Raw genomic sequence first — 26,781 nt, forward strand, 5'->3', positions numbered from 1 at the left:
ACATGACCTCCGCAAACCCCTGCCAGAATCCCCTGAGTTTCGGGCATGCCCAGAGCATATGGACATGGTTTGTTGACCCCCCGCACACCTTGCGCATCTATCTTCTACCCCGAAGAACCTGCTCATCCGGGCTACTGTCATGTGGGCCCAATGCACAACCTTAAATTGTATCAGGCTAAGCTGGGCACATGTTGTGGATGCGTTGACTCTACTCAACGCGTCCGCCCAGAGACCATCCTCTATCTCGCCTCCTAACTCCTCTTCCCACTTGTGTTTTAACTCCTCGGTCTGTGTCTCCTCTGACCCCATGAGTTCCTTGTAAATGTCAGGAACCCTCCCTTCTCCCACCCACACTCTAGAAACTACTCTGTCCTGCATCCCCCTTGGTGGTAGGAGCGGGAAGGTTGAGACCTGCCTGTGTAGGAAGTCCCGTGCCTGCAGGTACCTAAACTCATTTCCCCATGCCAATCCAAATTTCTCCTCCACCTCCCTGAGGCTCGAAAGGCTCCCTTCTATAAACATATTCCCCATCCTCTCAATCCCTGGTCTCTGCCATCTCCGAAACCCCCGTGTTAGGATATGAAATGCTCCACCAGAAATTACAGTAGAAGCAGAATCCATAATATGGGTGTAGATGTAACTAATTATAATTTTAAAAATAATATGGGGGAGGATAAGAGAAGACTAAATGATTTGTTCTTTAGGTAAAAAAATAAAATTGACTTACACACTGTTGTAAGAGAGCTTGTTGATGCATGTTGGGCATGCAGGAATGAGTGTGCATGTGGTGTGTGCTCGAGTGTTAAATTGAATGTTAAGTAGTGTGCATTTGAATGTTAAATAATGTATGTTTACATGTTTGTGTAAACATTTAGAGAGAGATAATCTCAGGAATTGATGTACTTAAGCTGGAAACAGACAAATCTGTCTTTAAACATTTTTTTAAGCACCTGTTTTCCATTGTGTCTGTAGTTGCTTCACGAATATTGGATGGCACTGCGCAATCGTGTTTCTTCTATTGATGAATTAGCCATGGCAACTGAGCGCTTTCAAGTGCGCCTTCCAGACGAGCCCAAGCCAAGTCTTCCTGTTCTTCACATCATTGAGTCACATGAGGTACGAAACTGGGGAGCCGTGTTTGGATTCTTGGATTTCGACCATGTTAGAGACTGAATGTTGTAAGAATCCTTCCTGTTTCTTTCCTTTGTTGTCGTTTCTTTTATGTTATTATTTTTGGTCTGTGGACCCATAATCGGAATGTGTCTTTAAACAGAAGATTGCTTGCCAGGACAGTCTGCTCCTAGGTTTTGTATTTTGCAAAGGAGAATCCAGACTCGTTGGTGCTGAGTGAATCTTAGGAAACAGTTTTGGCCGAAATCTGATTGATTGGCTAACTGGCAATTGGTATATTGGTCAGGGGCAGTGTTCTGCCTGATAACAGTCAGTGATTTGTTCCTGCCTGATGCTTTCTGAGAGAACTTGCCAGAAGCCTCTAGATCTTCAAAGGAAGAAGAGCTGTGTTTGCTCCCTCTCTCTGCTGCCATTTGCCTGCTGTATCTGTGAGGCTGCAGTGAAGATCATTACAAGCTGAAGGAAAAGAAAATACCCAACTGAAGGCCTAACTTTCAGAAAGAAATGAACTGGAAGACATCCATCTGAATCCAAGTTCCTTATCCTTTTATTTTATTATTACTTCTCTTCCCTTCCTCCTCCTACCCTTTCCCTTCTGTGTTGTTTTTCTGTGTGTGTGAGTGTGTATATAGACGGTAGGACGATTTAGAATTGGGGGGGGGGGGGGGGTTGGGAATCAGGTATTCGATGGTCAGTTCAATTTTTGTCCATTTACTGTTAATAATAAAAGGCTGCTGTTGTTTAAATTTACAAACCTGGTGACTGTAGTCAATTTAACTCGACCAAAGCCGCGGGTGTTAATATAAAATCTAATCTCACCTGTGTTGCGTCTCTGAGTCAAGTGGAGCTGGAATTGACTGCGCAGTAGCCCAGGGCATTGTAACACCATGAAAAGGGAAGAAGAAAATGTGAATTTTTGCAAGTTCATAATAAGTCAAATAGGCATATGAAGGAGAAGGTATGGAAGAATATGTTGGTTAGAGGAGGAGTGAAAGGAGCCTGAACACTGGAATAAACTAGTTGGGTTGGAAGGCTGGTTTCTGTGCTGTAAATTCTCTGTAGTATGTATGCAGTATTTATTTGCTCTGAGTGATTCTTTACTTGGCAGACGTGGGTGAAGCAATTTCTACTGGTGGTGAGATTTGTTTAAATACCAATAGATTTCTGTCCTGCACAGACCACAAGAACAAAATGGAACCTTTTCTTCATAACATGTTGCTCTCTTTCTGCCAGCATGGAGGAATTAGTCCTCCCCATGACTTGAAGGGAACCAGAAAATCCTGACTTTATAATATATGCTTTATGTATAACACTGATACTTCCTCCATGCCTCAGTGCTTTCTCTTTAGTTCTTCCTTCTTTTGGGATACAAGGGGTGGAATCCTACAGATAGGGCCTTGTTGCTGAAGACGCTGATGGTGAGAAGGAAGCCAGATGCATCTGAGGCCAAATTTGGAGAGCTCTTGTTGGGTTGTAGGGCTGGAGGAGGTTCCAGAAATAGGGCAGGGTGAAGCTATGGAGGGATTTATTTATTGCACCCAATACAACCTGGAGCAAGATGTCCTAGGACAGGGTTTTCCCAAACTTTTTGAGCTGCAGAACTCCTAGTGACCTCCCAAGATCACTGAGAACCCTAAACATTCTCACAATGTCAACGCCCTTTTTTGCCACGCAATAGGAGCGAACACAGAAATCAAATAAAAGTATTTTCTAGCTATAAATATGCACCTATTAGGAAGAGCACACAGTCACAAACACATTAGCCAGCAAGATGGCCTCCTCATATTTACCCGGGCAAAGCCACCCTCCTATGGCCCCTTAACATTAATCCCTGGAAGTAGGACCCACTTTAAGTGGGTAATCTGGTAATTAAAAAGTTCCCTTATTTAAAAAATACATAGGCCTTTTTAATGGGAGGAATGATGTTGGAAAGCTGATTCTCATATTGAACACAACCACCACCCTCTCTCGCACCCATACACGCACACAACTCACTCCCTCACTCGCACTCTCTCGTCTCTGTCTCACATTCACAAACACTCACGTATCTCTTATTCACACACGCACTCAACCCCATTCTCTCTCTCACAAACACACACTCATAGAATTTACAGTGCAGAAGGAGGCCATTCGAACCATCAGGTCTACACCGGCCCTTGGAAAGAACACCCTACTTAATCTCATGCCTCCATCCTATCCCTGTAACCCAGTAACCCCATCTAATCTTTTGGACACTAAGGGGCAATTTATCACTGCCAATCCACCTATCCTGCGCATCTTTGGACTGTGGGAGGAAACCGGAGCACCCGGAGGAAACGACACGGGGAGAAACTGCAAGCTCAGCACAGACAGTGACCCAAGGCCAGAATGAACCCAGGTCCCTGGAGCTGTGAAGCAGCAGTGCTAACCACTGTGCCACATGCCGCCCCTATTCTCTCTCTCTCTCTCTCTCTCTCTCTCTCTCTCTCTCACATACGCGCTCACCCCCATTATCTTTCGTGTGCGCGCGCACACTCACTCCCCGTTCTCTCACATGCACGCACTCAACCTCGCTCTCTCTCACACACACTCACCCCTCTCTCTCTCACACTCACTCACACACCCACACACACATGTACTCACTCCCGTTCTCTCTCGCACGCACTCACTTTCAATATCTCTCTCGTTTTCTCTCTCTCTCTCTCTCTCTCTCTCACACACACACTCACTCACTCCCTCTCAGACTCACTCACTCCCTCTCTCACACACACACACGCTCTCTCTCTCTCTCTCTCTCTCTCTCTCTCACACACACACTCATATACTCACTCCCGTTCTCTCGCTCTCGCTCTCGCTCTCTCTCTCTCTCTCTCTCTCACACACTCATACTCACTCCCGTTCTCTCTCGCACGCACTCACCTTCAACCTCTCTCTCGTTCTTGTTCTCGTTCTCTCTCTCTCTCTGTCTCTCTCACACACCCCAATGGAATAAGTCAAATCTGCTAATCAGAGAAATGTTTCTCTGATAGCTGGGTGCTGAAAGTACGTATGCAGCAAATGTGTATTTTATTTTTGTCGCCTACGTAACACGAGGTGAAATTTCTGACTCTAAAAGCCAGATCAAGATCACTATTTCATTTTACAGGTCGAACGAAATCGAATGAAACTCCTAAATGACAAAGCTGTGGCTACATCCCAATTACAGAAGAAGCTCGGTCAAGTCCTCTACCTCACAAATCTGGAGAAGGTGAGAATTGTTTGAATGTGTGGAACATGATCTAATGTACATCTAAACAAACAACATCCTGGAATAGCCAACCATTGCTTCAGCTCCATCGTGACCATTTTCCTGTGGGCTGCAATTATTCAGACAGGGAGCAAATGCCCGGAGCAGTGGTACAAAGGGGCCCATCCTTTTCAGTTGTCACAAATTTGGGTGCTGGATGCTTGCTGCCTCTTGTGGTTCCCAACCGGTTGCAATAGCTGAAGACCTTGCTGCATCAATCTTTCTCTTAGCTGCTGTATGGTTTCAGGCCATTACTGGAATGGAAAGAGGGGGCAAAAAGGAGTTTTAGCAGCAGTTGATCTATCTGGGATCAGTGATCCATCTGACATATTAGCTATTGGGAATAGTTTTGTTCATTGTGACCCAGGATGGCATCTCCCCTCTGTCAATGGTGGTCCCGCTGGGCTCCTCCAGGAGTATTTGTCAGGGTTTCCAGGACCATCCCCCACCCCAGATGGCTGCAGGTGCATAGAATAAAGCTTCTCCCCACTCTTTCCTCCCTCTCTTCTACAGCCACCCTATAACGCCTTGCATTCTTCACCAGCCCCTGGAATGGGATTTGATCAATAGGATGGGAGCTGAGTTCCACCCAGAGGAGGAGTACAATCTTTGGGCTAGCATCTCTACATCTGAACTGTCCAATAATGAACCATTCTTTGATTTGTATGCTGTGTTCCTTTTTGCTTTATTGACCCAGAGGGGATAGTAGCATAGTCGAAATTTTACCAGGCTGATAATCCAGAGGCCTGGACTAATGAGCCAGAAATGTGAGTTCAAATCCCAATTCAATTAATTAAAGCTGTAAGAAAAAAACTAATATCAGTAATGGTGACCATGAAACTATCTGATTATTGTAAAAAAAAAACCATCTGGCTCACTCATGTCCTTTAGGAGAGGAAATCTGCCATCTTGTTTTATAAATTTAGACTGCCCAATTATTCTTTTCCAATTAAGGGGCAATTTAGCGTAGCTAATTCACCTACCCTTCACATCGTTAGACACGCAGACTCGGGAAGAATGTGCAAACTCCACACGGACAGTATCCCAGGGCCAGGATTAAACCCAGGTCCTCGGCGCTGAGAGGCAGCAGTGTTAACCACTGCGCCACCATGCCACCCAGAAATCTGCCATCTTTACCCGATCTGGTCTACATGTGTCTTCAGACCACAGCAATGTAGTTGACTCTTAACCTCCTTCTGAAATGCATGGCAAGCCGGTCAATTGTATCAAATCACTACAGAATGCTCAAGTAAGAGTAAACCAGGACCAGCGCTAGGCTCAGATACAGCAAAGGCGCACCCGGCCCAGGTGATCCTCCTCACTAACATCTGGGGAGTTGTGTCCAATTTGGCAACAGCCTGACGTAGTCATGCTGAAAGAATCATGCTGTAAAGACAATATCACAGACTCCTCCAGCATCATCCAATGTAAACATCTGTGGTTGTTCACGATTATTGGCATAAAAGCCAATAAGAAGAGATGTTTTACTCTGTTATGCTCTGGATTGCACTGAATAAATGAATGTTGGAAGCAAATACAGTCGTAGCTTTGAAGGGAAATTGAATACACGGGTCTGGATTTTCACCACGATGGACTGTCTGTCGTGGTTAAAATGGCGGGGGAGCCTGGAAATTAGAAACCCCATCCCCGAACATGGCACTTTCTATTTTCATGGGGGCGGGAATGGAGTCAGACCGATGTTTGGTTTGCAGGGACAGCTAGCTATTTAAATTATCAGCTGCCTCCACATAATTCTGAGTTTTGCAGGCCCAGAGTGTGAAACCTGAAAAATGCAGATTAGACCAGGTAAGAGCAGCCCTGAACTTTTTGGATTCATTTAGATAGCCAGGCTACCCCTTTGAGAAGCATGGTGTACCCCTTTGGTCCTGCTTCTGGGACACCTTTGCAAGAGGTATGGTTCCCTTTGGAATTCCTAAAAGTAGTCATAAATGTGCATAGACACATTACTGTCTGCCTCATTTGAACTGTCAACAGACCTATCAAAATCAACCATCAGAACTGTCAAGAAACGGAACAGAAAAGGAAGCACATTTAAAAAGGGAATATTTTCATGGCTCTGGGGAAGGGGAGGGGAAGTGGGCCTAACTGGGGCACTTGATCCATGCTTAAATTTTCAGAAAACGTGTGAGATTGGTACTCCTGGAGAGACAGAATAGTAATTCGAGAGAAAGTGATAAATGGACAAGGTAACCCCTAGGAGTCCTTCTTGCGATGGATTGTAGGTCTCATTTCCATGTAGCACATAAAAGGCCACTGAATCCGACTCTTTATAACTCTTGATTCTTTTTCCGCACAGTTTGTATAGCTGAAGTTTTGATTGCAAAAAGATTGGGAGTTTACAGCAAAGAAGGAGGCGATTCACCCATTATGTCTTTGCCAGAGTGGAATTCAGAGCATGGAATTATCTGATGGATTATTAATAATCCAGGATGAATGAAATAATCTGATTGGATTAGTGTTAACCTGTGATGTAATAGATAATCTGAGGGATTAGTGCTAATCCAAGATTAGGTACCTAAAACATTGGATTAGTACTAACCCAAAATGGAATAACCAAAGAAGTGAAGTAATCTGATAAATAATAGAGCAGAAATTAATGGAGTTAAAGGCTAAAAAACCCACCAGGGCCTAAAAAATCCATCCCAGAGTATTAAAGGAAGTTACTCTGGAAATATTGGATGCATTGGTAGTCATATCTTCCAAAATTTTGGAGCAGTTCCTACAGATTGGAGGGTGGTGAATATAACCCCGCTATTTAAAAAGGGAGGGGGAGAAAAAAGGGAGAATTACAGACCGGTTAGTCTGACAGCAGTAGAGGGAAAGATGCTAGAGTTTGTTATAAAAGAAGTGATAACAGAACATTTGGAAAGTACTACTGGGATTGGACAATGCCAGCTTGGGTTCATGAAAGGCAAATCATGCTTAGCAAATCTACTGGAGTTTTTTGAGAAAGTAACTGGTAGAATAGATAAGGGAGAACTAGTGGATGTGGTGTATTTGGCCTTTCGGAAGGCCTTTGATAAGGTCCCTCAAGAGATTAGTGGACAAACTAAAGCACATGGGATCGAGAATTGTTTGACAGGCAGGAAACCGAGAAGGGGAATAAATGAATCATTTTCAGAGTGGGAGGCAGTAACTACTGAGGTACCACAAGGATCTGAGCTTGAGCCCCAGCTGTTCATGATATATAGGAATGTCTCGGATGAGGGAATCAAATGTAACATAAGAACATAAGAACATAAGAACTAGGAGCAGGAGTAGGCCATCTGGCCCCTCGAGCCTGCTCTGCCATTCAATTAGATCATGGCTGATCTTTTGTGGACTCAGCTCCACTTTCCGGCCCGAACACCATAACCCTTAATCCCTTTATTCTTCAAAAAACTATCTATCTTTACCTTAAAAACATGTAATGAAGGAGCCTCAACTGCTTCACTGGGCAAGGAATTCCATAGATTCACAACCCTTTGGGTGAAGAAGTTCCTCCTAAACTCAGTCCTAAATCTACTTCCCCTTATTTTGAGGCTATGCCCCCTAGTTCTGCTGTCACCCGCCAGTGGAAACAACCTGCCCGCATCTATCCTATCTATTCCCTTCATAATTTTAAATGTTTCTATAAGATCCCCCCTCATCCTTCTAAATTCCAACGAGTACAGTCCCAGTCTACTCAACCTCTCCTCATAATCCAACCCCTTCAGCTCTGGGATTAACCTAGTGAATCTCCTCTGCACACCCTCCAGCGCCAGTACGTCCTTTCTCAAGTAAGGAGACCAAAACTGAACACAATATTCCAGGTGTGGCCTCACTAACACCTTATACAATTGCAACATAACCTCCCTAGTCTTAAACTCCATCCCTCTAGCAATGAAGGACAAAATTCCATTTGCCTTCTTAATCACCTGTTGCACTTGTAAACCAACCTTCTGTGACTCATGCACTAGCACACCCAAGTCTCTCTGAACAGCGGCATGCTTTAATATTTTATCGTTTAAATAATAATCCCGTTTGCTGTTATTCCTACCAAAATGGATAACCTCACATTTGTCAACATTGTATTCCATTTCCAAGTTTGCTGACGACACAAAATTGGGCAGAATTGAGAGTTGTGAGGAGGATGCAAGGAAGCTTCAAGGTGATTTAGACCAGTTGAGTGAGTGGGCAAACACATGGCAGATGCAGTATGACACGGCTAAAGTGGAATTATACACTTCGGTGTGAAAAACAGAAAGAAAGAGTATTACTTAAATGGTGATATATTGGGAATTGTGAATATATAAAGGGATCTGGGTGTCCTTGTACACCAGTCAGTGAAAATGGAGAGGCAGGTACAGCAAGCAATTAGGAAGTTTTGTTAGCCTCCATTGCAAAAAGATTTGAGTTCAGAAGGAGGGATGGCTTACTACAGTGATGCAGGGCCTTAGTGAGACCACATCTGGAGTATTGCTTACAGTTTTGGTCTCTGTACCTAAGAAAGGATATACTTGACACTTGCCATAGAGGGAGTGCAGCAGTGCTCACTAGGCTGATATCAGAGTTGGTGGGACTGTCCTACGAGGAGAGATTGGTTCGACTGGGCCTATATTCACTAGAGTTTCACGTTGCCGAGAGCCCGGGTTTAATCCCGGCCCCGGGTCACTGTCCTTGTCGGGTTTGCACATTTTCCCCGTGTCTGCGTGAGTCTGCGATGTATAGATAGGTGAATTGACCACCCTAAATTGCTCCTTAATTGGGGGAAAAAAAAGTATTGTGTACTCTAAATGTATAGAAAAAAATATTCACTAGAGTTTAGAAGGATGAGAGGAGATCTGATTGTAACGTATAAAATTCTAACATGGCCGGACGGACTAGATGCAAGGAGGATGTTTTCCCTGGTTGGGGAATCAGGGACATAGTCTCAGGACACAGGATAGACTATTTATGACTGAGATAAGGAAATATTTCTTCACTCAAAGGGTAGTGAACCTGTGGAATTCTCTACCACAGAAGGTTGTGGAGGCCAAGTCACTGAATGTATTCAAGAAAGAGATAGATTATTTTTTTAGATTTTAATGGCATCAAGGTGTATTGACAGAAAGTGGGAATATGGTATTGAGATCGAGAATCAGCCATGCTCATATTGAAGAACCAGGCAACGTGCCTCAATGACTACGTCTGGTGGCCTTGTCTTCAGACGTAATGAAGTGCTCTGAGAGGTTGGTCATGAAGCGCATCACCTCCATACTCCCAGAACGCCTTGATCCAGTGCAATTCGCATACCGTCACAACCGGTCCACAGCAGATGCCATTTCCCTGGCCCTACACTCATCCCTAGAGCATCTTGACAACAAGGACTCCTACATCACACTCCTATTTATTGACTACAGCTCCGCCTTCAACACCATAATCCCAGCCAAGCTCATATCAAAACTCCAAAACCTGGGACTTGGCTCCCCACTCTACAACTGAATCCTCGATTTTCTGACCAACAGACCACAATCAGTAAGAATGAACAGCAACATCTCCTCCACAATAGTCCTCAATACCGGCGTCTCGCAAGGCTGTATACTTAGCCCCCTACTCTACTCTGTACACACACGACTGCGTGGCAAAATTTGGATCCAACACCCTCTACAAGTTTGCTGACGATACGACCATAGTGGGCCGGATCTCGAATAACGATGAGTCAGAATATAGGAGGGAGATAGAGAACCTAGTGGAGTGGTGCAGCGACAACAGTCTCTCACTCAATGTCAGCAAAACTAAAGAGCTGGTCATTGACTTCAGGAAACAAAGTACTGTACACGCCCCTGTCAGCATCAACGGGGCCGAGGTGGAGATGGTTAGCAGTTTCAAATTCCTAGGCGTGCACATCTCCAAAAATCTGTCCTGGTCCACCCATGTCGACACTACCACCAAGAAAGCACAACAGCGCCTATAGTTCCTCAGGAAACTAAGGAAATTCGGCATGTCCACATTAACCTTTACCAACTTTTACAGATGCACCATAGAAAGCATTCTATCTGGCTGCATCACAGCCTGGTATGGCAATTGCTCGGCCCAGGACCGCAAGAAACTTCAGAGTCGTGATCGCTGCCCAGTCCATCACACGAACCTGCCTCCCATCCATTGAGTTCATCTACACCTCCCGTTGCCTGGGGAAAGCGGGCAGCATAATCAAAGACCCCTCCCACCCGGCTTACTCACTCTTCCAACTTCTTCCATCGGGCAGGAGATACAGATGTCTGAGAACACGCACAAACAGACTCAAAAACAGCTTCTTCCCCGCTGTTACCAGACTCCTAAACGACCCTCTTATGGACTGACCTCATTAACATTGCACCCTGTATGCTTCAGCCGATGCCGGTGCTTATGTAGTTACATTGTACACCTTGTGTTGCCCTATTATGTATTTTCTTTTATTCCCTTTTCTTCCCATGTACTTCATGATCTGTTGAGCTACTCACAGAAAAATACTTTTCACTGTACCTCGGTATACGTGACAATAAACAAATCCAATCCAATCCTTACTGCTGCTCTTAGTTTCTATATTTCATAAGTTCTAACCTAAAGTGAAGTCATCTGATGGGTTATTACTAACCTGGATAACAACAATAGCAACAACTGCTATTTGCATTTATAAAGGAGGAAATATTTAAAAAGTCTAACTTGATCACTATCCTACATTTTATTTCAGTCTCAGGATCCATCTACAGGCAGCGTCAATCCAGATCCCTGTCCCATCTGTGCACGGCAATTAGGACAGCAGGTAAGAAGTTAGCTGTCGGAATGGGAGGCTGCAGTGTGTGTCAATTCATTCAACACATTCACATATAGGTTTCAGATAAAACTTCTTCCATGCATTTTGAACAAGATTTAGAACAAGATCTGGCCAGATAATTTTTTAAAAATTAAATCTGAAAACATCACTTCTGTAATGTTGAAATATATTTGTAATTTTAATCAAATCTCAGAAACTGCTCATCAGTCTGGGTTTATTTTCAAAAGGTGCTTCCTTCATAATCGGCTCTGGGTCATGTCAATTTCTTCCCTCGCTGATTTTAATTTGAGCTTTTTAGAAGTGTTTCGCTCGCAGATGCAGCTTTTCATTTTAGTCCACGAGTTCGTAATTGTGCATGAGAGTTTGTTCAACTCTGATCTCTGTGCATGCAAAATATGTCTTCTGTAGTTTATTTTGGCAAGTGTAAAATTATCAGAATGTAATGTGGAAACAGATTTAATATTTTAAAACAGCTTGCATTTATCTAACAACCCAGGGTGCTTCACAGGAGTGTTATCAAACAGAATTTGATATCAAGCCACGTAAGAAGACAAAAGGGGTGTTTTGGGGGGGATAATAGAGCAAATTTTGGAGCTAGGGCCGAGGCAGCTGAAGGCAAGGCTACCAACGATGGGGCGATGAATAATGGAGATGTGAAAGAGGCCAGATTAGAGGACAGTTTTGTCGTGCAAAAGGTGCTATATTAATGCAAGTTATTGTCATTCCCTTAAAGTGCAAACATTTTGTTCCTCCTTCAAATGATTTCAAAGCTGTTTTCATCTCCCTGACTCCCCACACTGCTTTTGTAGACTGTCTGTGCCAAGCTGTTGCTGTCACACTGCAACAGAGGGTAATTCCTGTTGCCAAGTCTCCAATAATCAGCACTTAAGGTATTTGGTGAATTACTATGGGCCTGACTCACTCCAGCTGCAGTGCCTGAACTGAGCATCAAAGGTTCCTCATAAATATACCCGTCCCGTTCCCTCATCAGCACCAGTCCCACCTCACAACGCATCATTCCGATTGTTACTTTTAAGTTCAGAAGTTTTAATTACAGAAAGAAAGAACTTTTCGTGTCCTTTGGACATCTCAGTACTGCACAGTTAGCAAAATTCTTTTAAAGTTTAGACACTGTATTAATAAGCAGCAAATTCCAGCAAGATCTGACAAATAGCAACGTAATCAGTTCAGTTTTAAGTTGCCATGTTGAAGCATGAATGTTGACCAAGCGATGAGGAGAATCCCCATGTTTCTTTTTAACTGATATCATGGGATCTTTTGCACTCATCTGGGAGCCTCGTCTCAAGATGGCATCTCTGAGAGTGTAGCATTCTCTGTGTTGGCCTAGATTTTGTGTTCAACCCCTGCAGTGCGACTTGAAACCCTGCCCTTCAGGGGAAGAATTTTTCAGATGGTGCGGTTTATGCAAAGCACATTTCTGCCAATTCCGGCTGCCCCATGGTCATTTAATGGAGGCCGAGACTTCTGTCCCAATCTGGCAAGGAAGGAAGTTCCCTTTTAGAGAGCTGCAGGCAAATCCAATTAGTCGGCAACTCTGTAGTCCCAGCAGTGCAAGGTTTGAGCAGTGGCCATTGTTGGAACTACAGCCAATCCTGAAGTAGAGATATTAATGGAGGGCGGACTGAATGCAAGTCTGGGGCATTGGTGGAGTTTGACCGGCAGGTCCCAGCAAGGGGGGTGGGGAGCCAACTTTGAGGGCTTGGTGTTTGGGGAGGTCGGTTGGGGGGGGGGGGGGGGGGAGATTGTGTGGCAGAGAATGATAATTGAGTTAAAGGGGGGGTATGAACTGATGGCCACAGGGCACCCTCAAAGGACATTCCACCCTCTCTTGCCTGACACCAGCCTGCACAATAAAAGCTGCCAGACTACCCACCTGGTGTAGGCCACCCCCTGCTGCAGGTAATAAAGTGGCAGTAGCCCACCGTTGTAAAATATAAGACCGGTCGGACAGGCAGTTAGGCGCCATGCATTTTACGACTCCCCTCCATGGACAAGGGAGCATAAACTTTTGCCCAGAAGCGAGCGTGGTATTCACTGAGGCACAGATGACCCTATATCAAGTTGTGTAAAACACGGAAGGAAACTGATGTCTTTATTCCACTAGCTTTTTGTAGGCGCTACTTGTTTGCCAACTTGTGTTTTCTCTCAGTTCCCTGTTCTCTTCTTTATTCACAGTGGGCAGTACTGACTTGTGGACACTGCTTCTGCAATGACTGCATAGCCATTATAATAGAACAGTACAGTATTGGTGCTCGGCGGAGCACTATCAAGTGTGCGATTTGCAGACAGACAACAGCACACAAAGAAATCTCTTACGTATTCACAACTGAGGCTGCAAACAAAGAAGATGAATTTCCTGTTAAAGTAAGCTGCCTTAATGAACAAAATCTTCTCTGCCAAATGGAGAGGGCCTTTTAAAAGCTATTTGCATCATTGTTAATCTGTGTACCTAAAGCAGAGACTGAAACAAGGGGGATATAACATGGGAGCAGAGAAATGATGCACAAAGTAGGAGCAACTGGGATCATGCTGAAGGAGGGTAACCTTGCATTGTTTTCCTTTCGCAAATCTAAAGAAGTATTCTGCTACAATGATACCAGAAATGGGGATGTGCTACATATGTATTAATATTGGGGTCTGCATTAGGAATCAGTGCACCAAAAAAAGAGGACGACCCATAAGAAAGAGTTGATCTGGGGCAGCACGGTGGCACAGTGGTTAGCACTGCTGCCCCACAGTGCCGAGGTCCCAGTTTCGATACCGGCACTGGGTCACTGTCCATGTGGTGTTTGCAGATTCTCCCGTGTCTACGTGGGTCTCACCCCACATCCCAAAGATGTGCAGGGTAGGTGGATTGACCACGCTAAATTACCCCTTAATTGGAAAAAATGAATTGGGCACCACAAATCTGAAATTTCCCAGAGTTTAATTCTACATGTATCACTCTACCTCTGTATATCTCACAAAATGTTTCAATTTGTTTTATTTAGCATTAGCACTAATACCTTAATTACATTATAACTTATGAGTTAAGCAGTTTACTTGGAGACCCAGTTCACTTCCAGACCATACCTAGTGGTGTAGATGCAGAAGCTTCAAAGTAACAGCAACCATTTGCATCAGTAAAGGTCTTCTAATAAAGAAGTCATCCCACTGGCTTTACACAGCCCTAATCAGCCCTACAGCTTAGGGTTGCAACTGCTTGGCCCAAGATCATAAGAAACTACAGAGAGTCTTGAACACAGCCCAGTCCATCACGCGAACCCACCTTCCATCCGTTGACTCTGTCTACACCACCTACTGCCTTGGAAAAGCGGGCAGCATAATCAAAGACCCCTTCCGCCCGGGTTATTCTCTCGTCCAACCTCTTCCATCATGCAGAAAATACAAAAGTCTGAACGCGCACAAACAGGTTCAAAAACAGCTTCCCCGCTGTTGCCAGACTCCTGAATGACCCTCTTATGGACTGATCTGACCTCTCTACCCATCTTCTCTACATCCGATGTCTATGTACTTACATTGTGTATTGATCGTATGTCCCATGTCTTCCATGTATGGAATGATCTGCCTGGACAATACCTCGGTACACGTGACAATAAATCCAAATCTAATTAGATGAAAGTGGACAAGAAGTCAAAGGAGCTTGGTCAGTGATGGATTTTAAGGAGGATGTAAAAGGAGAAGAGCCTGGTGTAAAGGCAGAAGTGACTTCCAGAATATCTGGTAGAAGGCTGCCAGTGGGGGGATGAAGACAAGGATGGCAGAGTTGGAGGAATGGAGAATTCTGGAGGGGGCGTCTGCTGGAAGCGGGAGGTTACAGCGATAGAACGTGGCCTGGCCATGACTGGGTTTAAATACAAGGGTGAGAATTTTTAATTTGAGGCATTGGTGGATCAGTAGCCAATGCAGGTCTGCAAGAGTGGGAGTGGGCAGTCTAATTTTGAATAAGCTGAAGTTTGCATAGTGTAAAATATGGAGGCTGGCCAGGAGAATTTTGATTCTGGAGATGACAACGGCGTGGATGAGATGGGGGCAGAAGCAGATAATGTTATGGAGTTGGAGGTTTGACGGCAAGATTTGGAGTTGAATAGGAAATCAAGGTTCCAAACAATCTAGTTCAATTTAAATCAGGAACCAGGTTAGGATATGAAATGTTTCGAACCCTTGGTGGGAACCAAAGACAATGGCTTTTGTCTGAATCAATTGAATTAAATTGTGGTTCATCTGAGGCTGGACGTTCGACAAGCATCAGCCAATATCGAGGCTGTGGGGGGTGGGGGGGGGGGGGGGGGGGGGGGGGGGGGGAAGGGAGAGAGGTGCTGAAGTTTTAGAGCTGGCTGTTGTCATTAATCTCACCAAACCAGAAGTTTAGCATCGTGTGGTTGGTTTTAGTCATTCCCTCTTCTGTGCCTTCTGTTTCAGGGTAGCCATTCTACCAAAGTGGAGGCTGTGCTCAAAACCCTGAAGAAAATCCAGCAAAAGGAACCTGGAGCCAAGGCCCTGGTTTTCTCCACGGTAGGTTTTAACAGCTCAATTTCACAGTTGGTACTTGACCAAACAGCAATTCAGGACTTCTTGCACTGCTGCCCTTCTTGACAGCGGGTTTAATCTTCAGCTTTGAATTGACAGGTACAGGTGCTCGGATGATTTTGTCGTCATGCTAATAATCCAGAGGCTTGGACGAATGATTCAGAGACACGATTTTAATTCCTACCATGGCAGCTGGGAAATTTAAATTCAACTGATTCGATAAATCTGGAATAAAACGCTGGTCCCAGAATTGGTGACCATGAAATTACTGGATTATTGTGAAAACCGAGCTAGTTCACTCAAGTCATTTAGGGCAGGAAATCGGCACCCTGACCTGTCTGGCCTTTGTGTGACGTCAGACTCACAGTAATGTGATTAACTCGTAATTGTGCTTTGAAAATGGTCTAGCAAACCAGTCAGTTGCATTTGCGAAGGAGCCTCACTGCCTCCTTTACAGGGGCATTTGGGGATGGACAATAAATGCTGGCCCCACTGGCAATGACCACCAGCTCTGAAGAAGGGTCATAAGGACTCAAAATGTTAACTCTGGATGTGATTTAGCTTAAAGAATATATAGAGTCTGTTCTGGGTGACATTCGAGTGCCATTCCTTGGCTGGGCTCTCCTCGGTAAGGCCGATAGATGCTGGGTGGTCGTTCAATCTGATGTCAGTACGGCTTTTTTTTTGTAAAACAAGAATTTTATTTGTAATAGCAAAGTAATGATATGCTGCTTGTTCAATTTAAGGTTGCACGGTATTACTATTTCCAAACATGTCTGAATGCGAGCAATGTAATTACTGATTTTTACATGTAATACAAAACCACTTTATCTCAAGGTGGTAATTATAAAAACGACCATATGAAATTCCATTTTCTAAAGCGATCAGTTCATTATTCCAGTATTAAAATAACACCTAAAACAAAACCTAAAACAAATTTTTGTAGCAGTCTTGCCAAAAACCTTTCTATTTGATTGTTTCGCACATATGCCAATTTATTGATTTTCCTTTTCATTTTGTTTTAACAGTTATTAACTATAACACCCTTGTGCGGTTATGCTCACATTGCCACATACTGGATTCTCCCCCCCCCCCCTGATGTTTAGTATTTCAGTCTGGCTTCCAGAGACATGGCTCTCTCTTTGGCAAACCAAACAAAGCAGTCTCTACTCATCACAGGTGGAATTTCCCTCCACGCCCTGCTAAAGCAAGATCCATTTACTCTATCATCATCATTATCACACCTTGCCCTAATGTAATAGTCATTATGCAACCTCAAATCTGAGGACACAATTAGCAAATACTGGGAAATGCATTGGTCCAAACATGTTCAAATACCCACCACAAGCAAGCAGACTGATTTTTATTTATAAATGTTTTTTATTGGGTTTTTGAATATAGTATATTTACATTTATGTACACAGATTAAAATATATATATATAAAGAAGAAAAACAAAACTGGTAGGATATTGTACACTAGCTCAAAAAGAGCAACAGTTAACAATATTACGTTTAACAAATAAGTAGGCACCTGTTTGGGGGGGGGGGGGGAGAGAGAAACTGGGGAGGTACATATATATTTGGGTGCCGGAGAAACAATTACAGTAGTTATGTCCAGTAGAGAGAGGGCAATACGGGAATGGATCTGATGTTGGTGTTGTTACTTGCTTCTCCCGGACGGTTTTCGTTGCCGTTGTTGTTGTGCGTTCACCTCCGCTGAGGTCATTCGTCCCATCTTTCTCCCGTATTTTCCTTCCTCTCTGTCACTGTATTTGCCGAGTTTGTTGTCGTTTCTAAATGAGTTTTTAACCTCACTTAACTGTGGGAGACTGGGATCCGACAATTGTGGGCAGGATGCAGATTGCGACGTCTCGCAAGATCTGGTTCGATCCTGCGGCCATCAGGAATCCCAGGGGAGCCCCCTCCTGGGATCTACCGGCCATTCTCGATTCAGGAAGAACGTGGCTGGTAAATCACGCTCTCTGTTTCTCTCTCAGCAGTTGCTGCCAGACCTGTTGAGTTTGTCCAGCATTTTCTGTTCTTATCATCTATCATAAAAAGCTTCACTGCCTGAGCAGTAACTCTACAGCAGTGGAATATCGCTCTCTAGAAAACCCGCCCAATTTTCCTTTCATCCAAGAAATAAAGAACTAACAGCTGTAAAGTGCTTTCAAATATGTTGAGGATGTACGGTGCTATATAAATGTAGGTCTTTTTGATTAAATATAAAGTGTACAGCCCCCACCCACTAGCCATCTGTAAATGTACAGAGCTATCCTGTTGTGCCTGTCCCTGTGCGCTGCTACATATAAGACAATAATTTTGGGTAGTATGACCTGCATTGAGGTTCATTGTTCTCAAGATTTCAGTGAATTATTCTCGCCTGATTTTCATTTTGTGCTGTTACCTTACAGTGGCAGGATGTGCTGGATATAATCGGGAATGCCTTATTGGATAATAATATGGAGTTTGTTCAGATCAATGGACTCCATAAGTTCCAGGTAAGGAAAGACATCTATTTAGATGTATACCCAGGACCTAAAAAATATGTGTCTGACCAGGGGATTCATGACTCAAACAGTATTTGTTCTAGTCCCTGGGCAGGCTAGCATTTATTGGCAACCCTGCTGGACCGGGTTTGTTACAATGCAGGGGATTGTGTGGTTGTTTCGGAAGAGCCAACCACAAGTGTGCGACTGATGTTGCAAATGTTGGGTAAGGATGGTAGGTTTTCTTCCCTTAAGGACATTAGTGAACACGATGAATGTTTGAGATAATCCAAGTTTCACGCTCACTTTCCCTGGTGTCCGCAGTTTAGTTCCAGATTTGATCAACTGAATCCAAACTCCCGGGCCGGATTGTCTAGCTCCCCTGCAGCATATTTTCAAGTGGCAGAGGTAGCTTGGCATTGGCTGCCAGCGGGATCTTCCAGTTCCGTTAAAATGTATGGCACTTCACTTGGCTTGCCCACCCCGCCACAGGGAACATGTCACAGGGGGTCAGCTTTGATGGGACCCGCATGTTGCCCCAGCAGGAAGAACGTGAAAATCCCATCTATGGTCTCTGGACTATTTGTCTCGTCCTCTGATTAGTATCAAGGCCACTACTTTCCATACACCTGACATTCTTAGAAAGCTTTCAGTTGTTCTTGCTGGAGTTCAGTGAAGACTGAGGGAAACTTTTGTTATTGGGAATTTTACTACAATTAGCAGAGTACAGCTCCTTTCACCGTGTCCTGATTTTAGGTCACATTTGAGACTCCCTCCCTCTTATACTGGTTTTACGTGGTACCATTTCCTCTTCAGTGCTGATTTCATACAATCCTATTCCCTCTTGAGGCCCTGGTTTTCCATGATCCCATTCCCTCTGGAGGCCCTGGTTTCCCATGATCCCATTCCCTCTCGAGGCCCTGGTTTCCCATGATCCCATTCCCTCTCGAGGCCCTGGTTTCCCATGATCCCATTCCCTCTCGAGGCCCTGGTTTCCCATGATCCCATTCCCTCTCGAGGCCCTGGTTTCCCATCATTCCATTCCCTCTCGAGGCCCTGGTTTCCCATGATCCCATTCCCTCTCGAGGCCCTGGTTTCCCATCATCCATTCCCTCTCGAGGCCCTGGTTTCCCATCATCCCATTCCCTCTCGAGGCCCTGGTTTCCCATGATCCCATTCCCTCTCGAGGCCCTGGTTTCCCATCATCCCATTCCCTCTTGAGGCCTTAGTTTTCCATGATATAGCTTGCACTCTCGCACTTACGCTCTCTCTCTCTCTCTCTCTCTCTCTCGGCCCTGGTTTTCCATAATCCCATTCCCTCTCTAGGCCTTAGTTTACCTCGACCCTGTCCCTCCCGAGGGCCTGGTTTTCCATTTCCCATTCCCTCTGGAGGCCCTGCTTTTCCATGATCCCTTTCCCTCTTCAGGTATGGTTTTCAATGAATTCATTCCCTCTTTGGTTTTTTTCTCACATTGTTTAGTTTCCTGCTTTTTCTCCAAATCTTTTGTTTGCAGAGTTTGGCAAGTTGCTATGATGTTTTTAGTTATCTTTTCAGGTAAGGCATAGTGGGCAGCAATGGAAGTGCTGTAGCTGTATAATGTCAAGGACACCTGGGGGAAATACAGTGGGTTCTGAAGGGAGGAAGAAACAATGAAAATAGTTACTGTGTTAGTCATCTCAAATGCAGAAAAATTCCAATTGATTCCTCTGTTTTTACATATGTGCAATGGCTACATGGGCCACAGTACAGGGGAGTGCCCCATGTGCAAGAAACTACCCAGCCAGAAAAAGTACTTTAAGCATTCGTGGGCACCCAGTGCCCAGGAAGTTACCCAGGGTAAACTTTCATTTCCTGTCCCCAGAAAACTTATCAGAAACAGTGTCAGCAAACATCACACACAAAATGACCCTGGATACTGTACCTAGCACATGTCAGAGCCTTTCATAGAGGAGGTGATCCAGAAACAATTCACTTGACCAAAACTAACAGTGAAAGATTCACCCCTGCCATTAATAATAATAATAATAATAATAATCTTTATTTGTGTCACAAGGATGGACGGCATGTGGTGTGGGACTACGGCGCTGAAAAGCCAGGTTCGAATCCCGGCCCTGTGTCACTGTCTGTGTGGAGTTTGCACATTCTCCCGTGTTTGCGTGGATTTCACCTCCACAACCCAAAGATTAGGTTAAGTGGATTGGCCACGCTAAATTGCCCCTTAATTGGGAAAAAAAAAGTAATTTGGTAATCTAAATTTATGGGGGAAAAATATTAGTGTCAAGTAGGTTTACATTAACACTGCAATGAAGTTACTGTGAAAATCCCCTAGTCACCACACTAAGGTGCCTGTTCGGGTACACGGAGGGAGAATTTAGAATGTCCAATTCGCCTAACAAGCACGTCTTTCGGGACTTGTGGGAGGAAACCCATGCGGACTTGGGGAGAATGTGCAGACCGCACAGTCAGTGACCCAAGTCGGAAATCGAACTCGGGTTTCTGGCGCTATGAAGCAACATTGCTAACCACTGTGCTACCGTTACAAAATAGAAAGCTATATGTGGGTAATTCTGCAACAGAACGTAAATAGAGATAAGTAAATTTACATAACTAGAGGTTCCGTCACAATGTCTAGCTGTAAAATTGTTCCATTATCATACACCACAGTTAGAAATATGTATAATTACATCTTTCAGGAGAATCTATCAGCTTTTAAGTACGATTCAAAGATCAATATTTTGCTGCTGCCTCTCCATACGGCATCGAATGGTTTAAACATCATTGAAGCAACATACGTGCTGCTGGTGGAGCCTATATTAAACCATGCTCATGAACTTCAAGCAATAGGAAGAGTACATCGTATTGGACAAACAAAGTGAGCAATAGTTCAGAAATACATGTTCCATCTATTTTTCTGATCTGATATTTTTGTTGTACAACAATCCTTATTGTGCAAATATATAACCAAATGACATGGGCCTGCTTCTGTGCTATAAATTCTGTTGGCCCAACCAGTCATTTTGATCCACATGAACCTCGTTCAAACCCCGCCTCATCAAACCCTAATGACACATACCCTTCTGTTCGTTATGTAGTTTCCCTTTCAATTCATCTATGCTATTTACTTCAACTAATAATTTGGAACTCCCTCCCCAACAGCACTCTGGCTGTACCTATACCTCATGGACTGCACCAGTTCAAGAAAGCAGACCACCACCGTCTCGAGGGCAATTGGGGGATGGGCAATAATAATGCTGGCCTAGCCAGCAATGCCCAGGTCCTGTGAAAGGATTAAACAAAAAACATGCTTTGTTATCAAATTTCATGTGTCCGAACTTTGAGCAAAGAGGTTAATCCTGGACTCTAGCTTGAATTTATTAGATACCGTTGTATTTTCATGGCTTCTAGCTATGAGCACCCTAACAAGTGGAAATCTTATTCTGTATCCACTCTGAAACATTTTCACAATTTTCAAGACCTTTCTGTTATTTTTGCTGAAGTATGGAAGTTAGTAATGGAATACAATGACGTGACCATTTTCTATGATTATTTAAGTTATTAGGTTGACTCGATTGGTCGTGCCTTGGTAAGTTTCACTGTTTTTTTTTTATAAATTTAGATTACCCAATTATTTTTTCCAATTAAGGGGCAATTTAGTGTGGCCAATCCACCTACTCTGCACATTTTTGGGTTGTGGGGGTGAAACCCACGCAGACACGGGGAGAATGTGCAAACTCCACACAGACAGTGACCCAGGGCTGGGATTCGAACCTGGGACCTCAGCGCCGTGAGGCGGTTGTGCTAACCACTAGGCCACCGTGCTGCCCGAAGTTTCACTATGTTAAGGGCACTATATAAATGCAAGTAATTGTTGTCCTTTGTTAGTACTTGGTCGTAACCAGTATTCTGTAAGGCCTGGTGTATCCTTTTAAATTGTTAACTAAAGCATGATTGCATTGCTTCCTTATATTTTACATCATCCCCTCAGGACTGGCTCTACCTTGTAAAATGTTTGTTTTTCGTGTTGGTTAACCATGTGAGTTGGCACCTACGAGCTTGGCTTTCCTATCTGAGCTATCTAGAGGGGAACTGCTGGCCCTCATTTCTTTTCAGCATAACTCGCATCAGTGTCAAATGAATTGACATGGCACTTTTTAAATGTATCTAAACAAAAAAAGTTAAAACTGGTTTGAATGTAAAAGAAGGAAGACTTTCACTGAAATAGCCTTTCACAACCCCAACATCCCAAAGTGTTTTGCAGAAGCACTTTTCCGATGCAGTCGCGATTGTAAAGTAGAACGGTTTTCTTAGAATTTTACTGCATACTTAGAGGCCATTCTTTTCAGTGCCATTTCTCTGAAAGTTGTCCACTTAATTTCACGTGGCAATCTGTAAAATTGTTTTGCAAGCTGTGGTTCAACGTCTTCAGGTTCTCTAAAAGTGAAACAAAAACAGAATATTCTGAAAACGCTCAGCGGGTCAGGCAGCATTTACGGAGAGAAAACGGCTAACTATTTAAGTTGACGATTTTTCATCAGAACCGTGAGAATGACACCACTCTCAGCAGATCGTCCCCTATCTCAGGAAAAAGGGACTATTTAACTGGACTGTGATATGAAACCTGGGTCCTTTGTGCTGCTCTGTAATTGCCACACATTGTTTGAATTTATTTACAATGAATAATAAGTCCCTTTCTCTTTCTAGGGAAACTGTTGTTCATAGGTTTCTAATTAAAGCTACGATTGAGGAGAAGATGCAGAGTATGCTTAAAAGTACTGAAAAAAGGTGAGATCAATTTCCACATATTGCAGTTATTATTTCAATTTGTGTCAAGCATCCAGAATTGCTGAAAGATTAAAATAAGACTTTTTCCTAAATAAAGCTTTCAGCTTGTATAGTCAGAATTAGTAAATGAATAGGTTATCACCTGCTTTAGTAACTGTGACATTGCCTTCAGTCCCCATCACAAAATCTGTCCGGTAGCCTCCCACTCCATTCTTTTACCCCCCCCAAGTGCCTGAGGCTGAACCATTCTGCTCGCGACCTTGATATCCTATTTGATCCTGAGAATGTGGTTCCAATCACATATCTGCTCCACCAAGACACCCAACTTCCATGCCTATGTTACCTATAGATTTGACTTTTCCATAGCTCTCCCGGCCAACCCCAGAGAACAGTGGATGATCAGAGATGAATAGATGTTTGGATAGTAAGGAAATCAAGCGGTATGGGAATAGTGTCAATTGCGACTCTGTAGGTTGCACTTTCATCTTTGAATCAGGGATCCAAAAGTCCCACTTGGACACAAAAATTAAGGCTGTTACTCAGCACAGTGCTGGAGGAATGTTGCACCAGAGGTGGTGTTTTTTGGATGTGACATTAAACGGAGGCAGTCTGCCCTCTCGGGTGGCTATAAAAGATCCCATGGCACTATTTTGATGATGAGTAGGTGAGTGATCCCCAGCATCTTGATCAATATTTATCCCTCAACCATTGATAATCTAGTAATGAACAGATTATTATTGAGTGATGTTGATTAATTAGTCAATTAGTGTATTAATCAAAACACAGGGGAAGAATTCCCTTGCTGCTCTTTGAAATAGTCCCATGGGATCTTTTATTCCTATTTGGCAGGGCAACCCAGAGCCAAAGCAAGAATTTCCTGGAACAGATTGCTGACCTGTCTCCAGAAGCTTGTAGCCTGTGGGTGCCACTCTGCATCAAGCATGGCTGACCAGGAATCTCTCCCGCTCTTACCATCTGCCAGTGGCATGTTGGAAGGCTTTTGCAGGTTTGGCAACGTCATGAACACATCTTCCTTGGTTATTAAGCCCTGGGCTGGAACTCAAACCCGGAGCTTTTGATTCGGAGGCAGGGACGTTACCCACTGCACGATAAGACCTCCTCTCTTAAATATGTGTCCCCTGTTAATTGACCTCTCCATTAGAGGATGCAGAACACCCCTGTCTACTCTAGCTAGACCCTTCATAATCTTGTACACCTCAATCAGGTCATCCGTCTGCCTCCTTAGTTCTAAGGTAAAAACACCAGCCTATCTCATCTTTACTCATCGCTGCAATTTTCAAAACCTGCCAACATTTGTGTAAATGAGCAATCACATCTCACCTGTAATGTGGCAATGAGAACTGTACACAGAATTAGGGCACAGTAGTGACCTAATCAGCATTTTATATAGTTCCGTCATTCCATCCCTACTTTTATTTTCAATATCTTGTCCATTAAAGGAAAGTGTCCCGTATGCTTTTTTTACCACCTTACTGCCTATCCTGCCACCTTCAAGGACCTGTGGACATGCCCTCCAAGGCCTCTCATTTCCTCAATTCCTCCTAACACCCTCCCATTTATTGTGGATTACTTGTTTCCATTACCTCACGCTACTCTGGATTCATTTCCATTTGCCATCTTTCCACTCAACTAAACCATTAATATCATTCTGGAGATGATAGATATCCTTTTCACTATCAGCTACATGGTCAATCTTTGTGTCATCTGCAAATTTCCAATCACGCCTCCCACATTTAAGTTCAAATCATTTAGAGACAACAAACAGCCAGAGCCCCAACACGTAGCCCTATGGGACCCCAGTGTAAACTGCCTTCCATTCACAAAAACACCTTTGTCGCTGAGCCAATTTTAAATCCAACTTACCATCTTCCTCTGTATCCCCTGGGATTTCACTTTTCTGACCAGTCTGCTTCTCGGACCTTGTCAAATACCTTGCATGTGCATGTAGACTACATCCACTGCATCACCCATATCAATCCTCCTTGTTACTTTCTCAAAATAATTTAACTAACTTGTAAGACACAACCTTCCTCTTTTAAAAAAAAACAACATGTCGGCTATCACTGATTAATCCGTTTTGTGAAGTAACAATTTATCCTGTCTCTCAGAATTGATTCTAATAATTTTTCCATCACCAAAGTCAGACTGACCGGCCTATAATTTTCTGGCCTATCACTCACACCCTTTTAAAATAATTGTACAATGCTTACAGATCTCCAATCCTCTAGTACAGCACATATCCAGTGAGGATTGGAAAAATGATCCTTAGATCTTCCACTATTTACTCTCTGGCTTGCTTTAACAACCTGGGATACAATTTATCCATCTCGAAGGATGTCAGTCCCTTCAGCACTTCCTCTCTCACTATGCTTATTGTATCTAATATTTCACACTCCTTTTCTTTAACTAGAATGTCTGCATCATCCCTATTAGTGAAGACAGAGACCAAGTTCTCATTTAGAATCCTGCTCACATCCTCTGCACTAGTTCTCAAGTTACCAGATACATCTTTGATCGGCTCCATTCCTTCCTTAGTTACCCCCTTGCTCTTAATACACTGGTAAAATATCTTTGGGTTTTAATATTCTCTCTGCTTTGCTAAGTACCTTTTTTTTTACTTCACCCCTGTATATTCAATACTCCTTCCTCTAGGCTTTCTACAGTATTAAGTTTTTCTGACTATATCATAAGGCTTTTTTTTTCTGCTTTCCTTACCTGTATTGCTTCCAGATTTGGCAGTCCCACCCTTTCTCTGCTCTGCCTGCAGAATCTTGCTTTTGAATGCCTCCCACTGGCCTTTCATTGATTTAACTTCAAGTAGCTGCAACCAGTTCACTTTTATCAGATCACCTCTCCGCTTCATAGAATTAGTCTTTCCTCAATTTAGAGCATTTACTCCTGTTCTATCTTTATTCGTTACCAAAATTATGCTGAATCTAACTATTCCGGTGACCATCTCCAAAATGGTCACCAACTGCCATTTCATCCACTCGCCCAGCTTAATTTCCTAAGACTACATCTAGAATTGCAGTCCCTTGGGCAAGTTACATGCTGGCTAAGAAAGTTCCCCTGAATGCAGTTCAAGAATTTGGCGCCCACTGTGCCTATTATACTGTTCGTATCCTGGTTGTTATTGGGGTTATTGAAAAACCAACTTTTATTTCCCTGTCGCTATTGCACTCAGAAAATTGCTTACATATTTGCTGTTCTCCCTCTCGCTCGCTCTTGCGCTCGCTCTCGTTCCCTGGTGCTCTCGTTCCCTGCCGCGTTCCCGCGCTCCCTCGCGTTCCCGCGCTCCCTCGCGTTCCCGCGCTCCCTCGCGTGCCCGCGCTCCCTCGCGTGCCCGCGCTCCCTCGCGTGCCCGCGCTCCCTCGCGTGCCCGCGCTCCCTCGCGTTCCCTCGCGTTCCCGCGCTCCCTCGCGTTCCCGCGCTCCCTCGCGTTCCCGCGCTCCCTCGCGTTCCCGCGCTCCCTCGCGTTCCCGCGTTCCCGCGCTCCCACGCGTTCCCGCGCTCCCACGCGTTCCCGCGCTCCCTCGCGTTCCCGCGCTCCCTCGCGTTCCCGCGCTCCCTCGCGTTCCCGCGCTCCCTCGCGCTCCCTCGCGCTCCCGCGCTCCCTCGCGCTCCCTCATTCCCTCTCCTTCGCGTTCCCTCATGCGCTCTCGTGTTCAATCGCGCTCGCGTTCCTTCGCGCTCACGTTCCCTTGCGTTCCTTAGCGCTCACGTTCCCTCGGGATCGGGCTTTCGTTCCCTCGGGCTTTCGTTCCC

The 26,781-nt window shown here is 44.2% G+C and overlaps 1 protein-coding gene across 3 annotated transcripts in view; it reads left to right on the plus strand.

The window, feature by feature from the left end:
• Positions 1-26,781, plus strand: part of shprh (SNF2 histone linker PHD RING helicase) — a 137,870-nt gene that overhangs the window by 106,556 nt on the left and 4,533 nt on the right. For all 3 annotated transcript variants that reach the window (XM_038800625.1, XM_038800626.1, XM_038800627.1), the window contains 8 exons: positions 973-1,116; positions 4,256-4,357; positions 11,088-11,159; positions 13,368-13,556; positions 15,615-15,707; positions 18,138-18,224; positions 20,907-21,085; positions 22,915-22,995. In XM_038800625.1, the coding sequence (XP_038656553.1) occupies positions 973-1,116; positions 4,256-4,357; positions 11,088-11,159; positions 13,368-13,556; positions 15,615-15,707; positions 18,138-18,224; positions 20,907-21,085; positions 22,915-22,995 (947 nt within the window). The remainder of the gene's footprint in view (positions 1-972; positions 1,117-4,255; positions 4,358-11,087; positions 11,160-13,367; positions 13,557-15,614; positions 15,708-18,137; positions 18,225-20,906; positions 21,086-22,914; positions 22,996-26,781) is intronic.

The sequence above is a fragment of the Scyliorhinus canicula genome, chromosome 6 (assembly GCF_902713615.1).
Source record: "Scyliorhinus canicula chromosome 6, sScyCan1.1, whole genome shotgun sequence".
In the NCBI taxonomy this organism is placed as follows: Eukaryota; Metazoa; Chordata; class Chondrichthyes; order Carcharhiniformes; family Scyliorhinidae; genus Scyliorhinus; species Scyliorhinus canicula.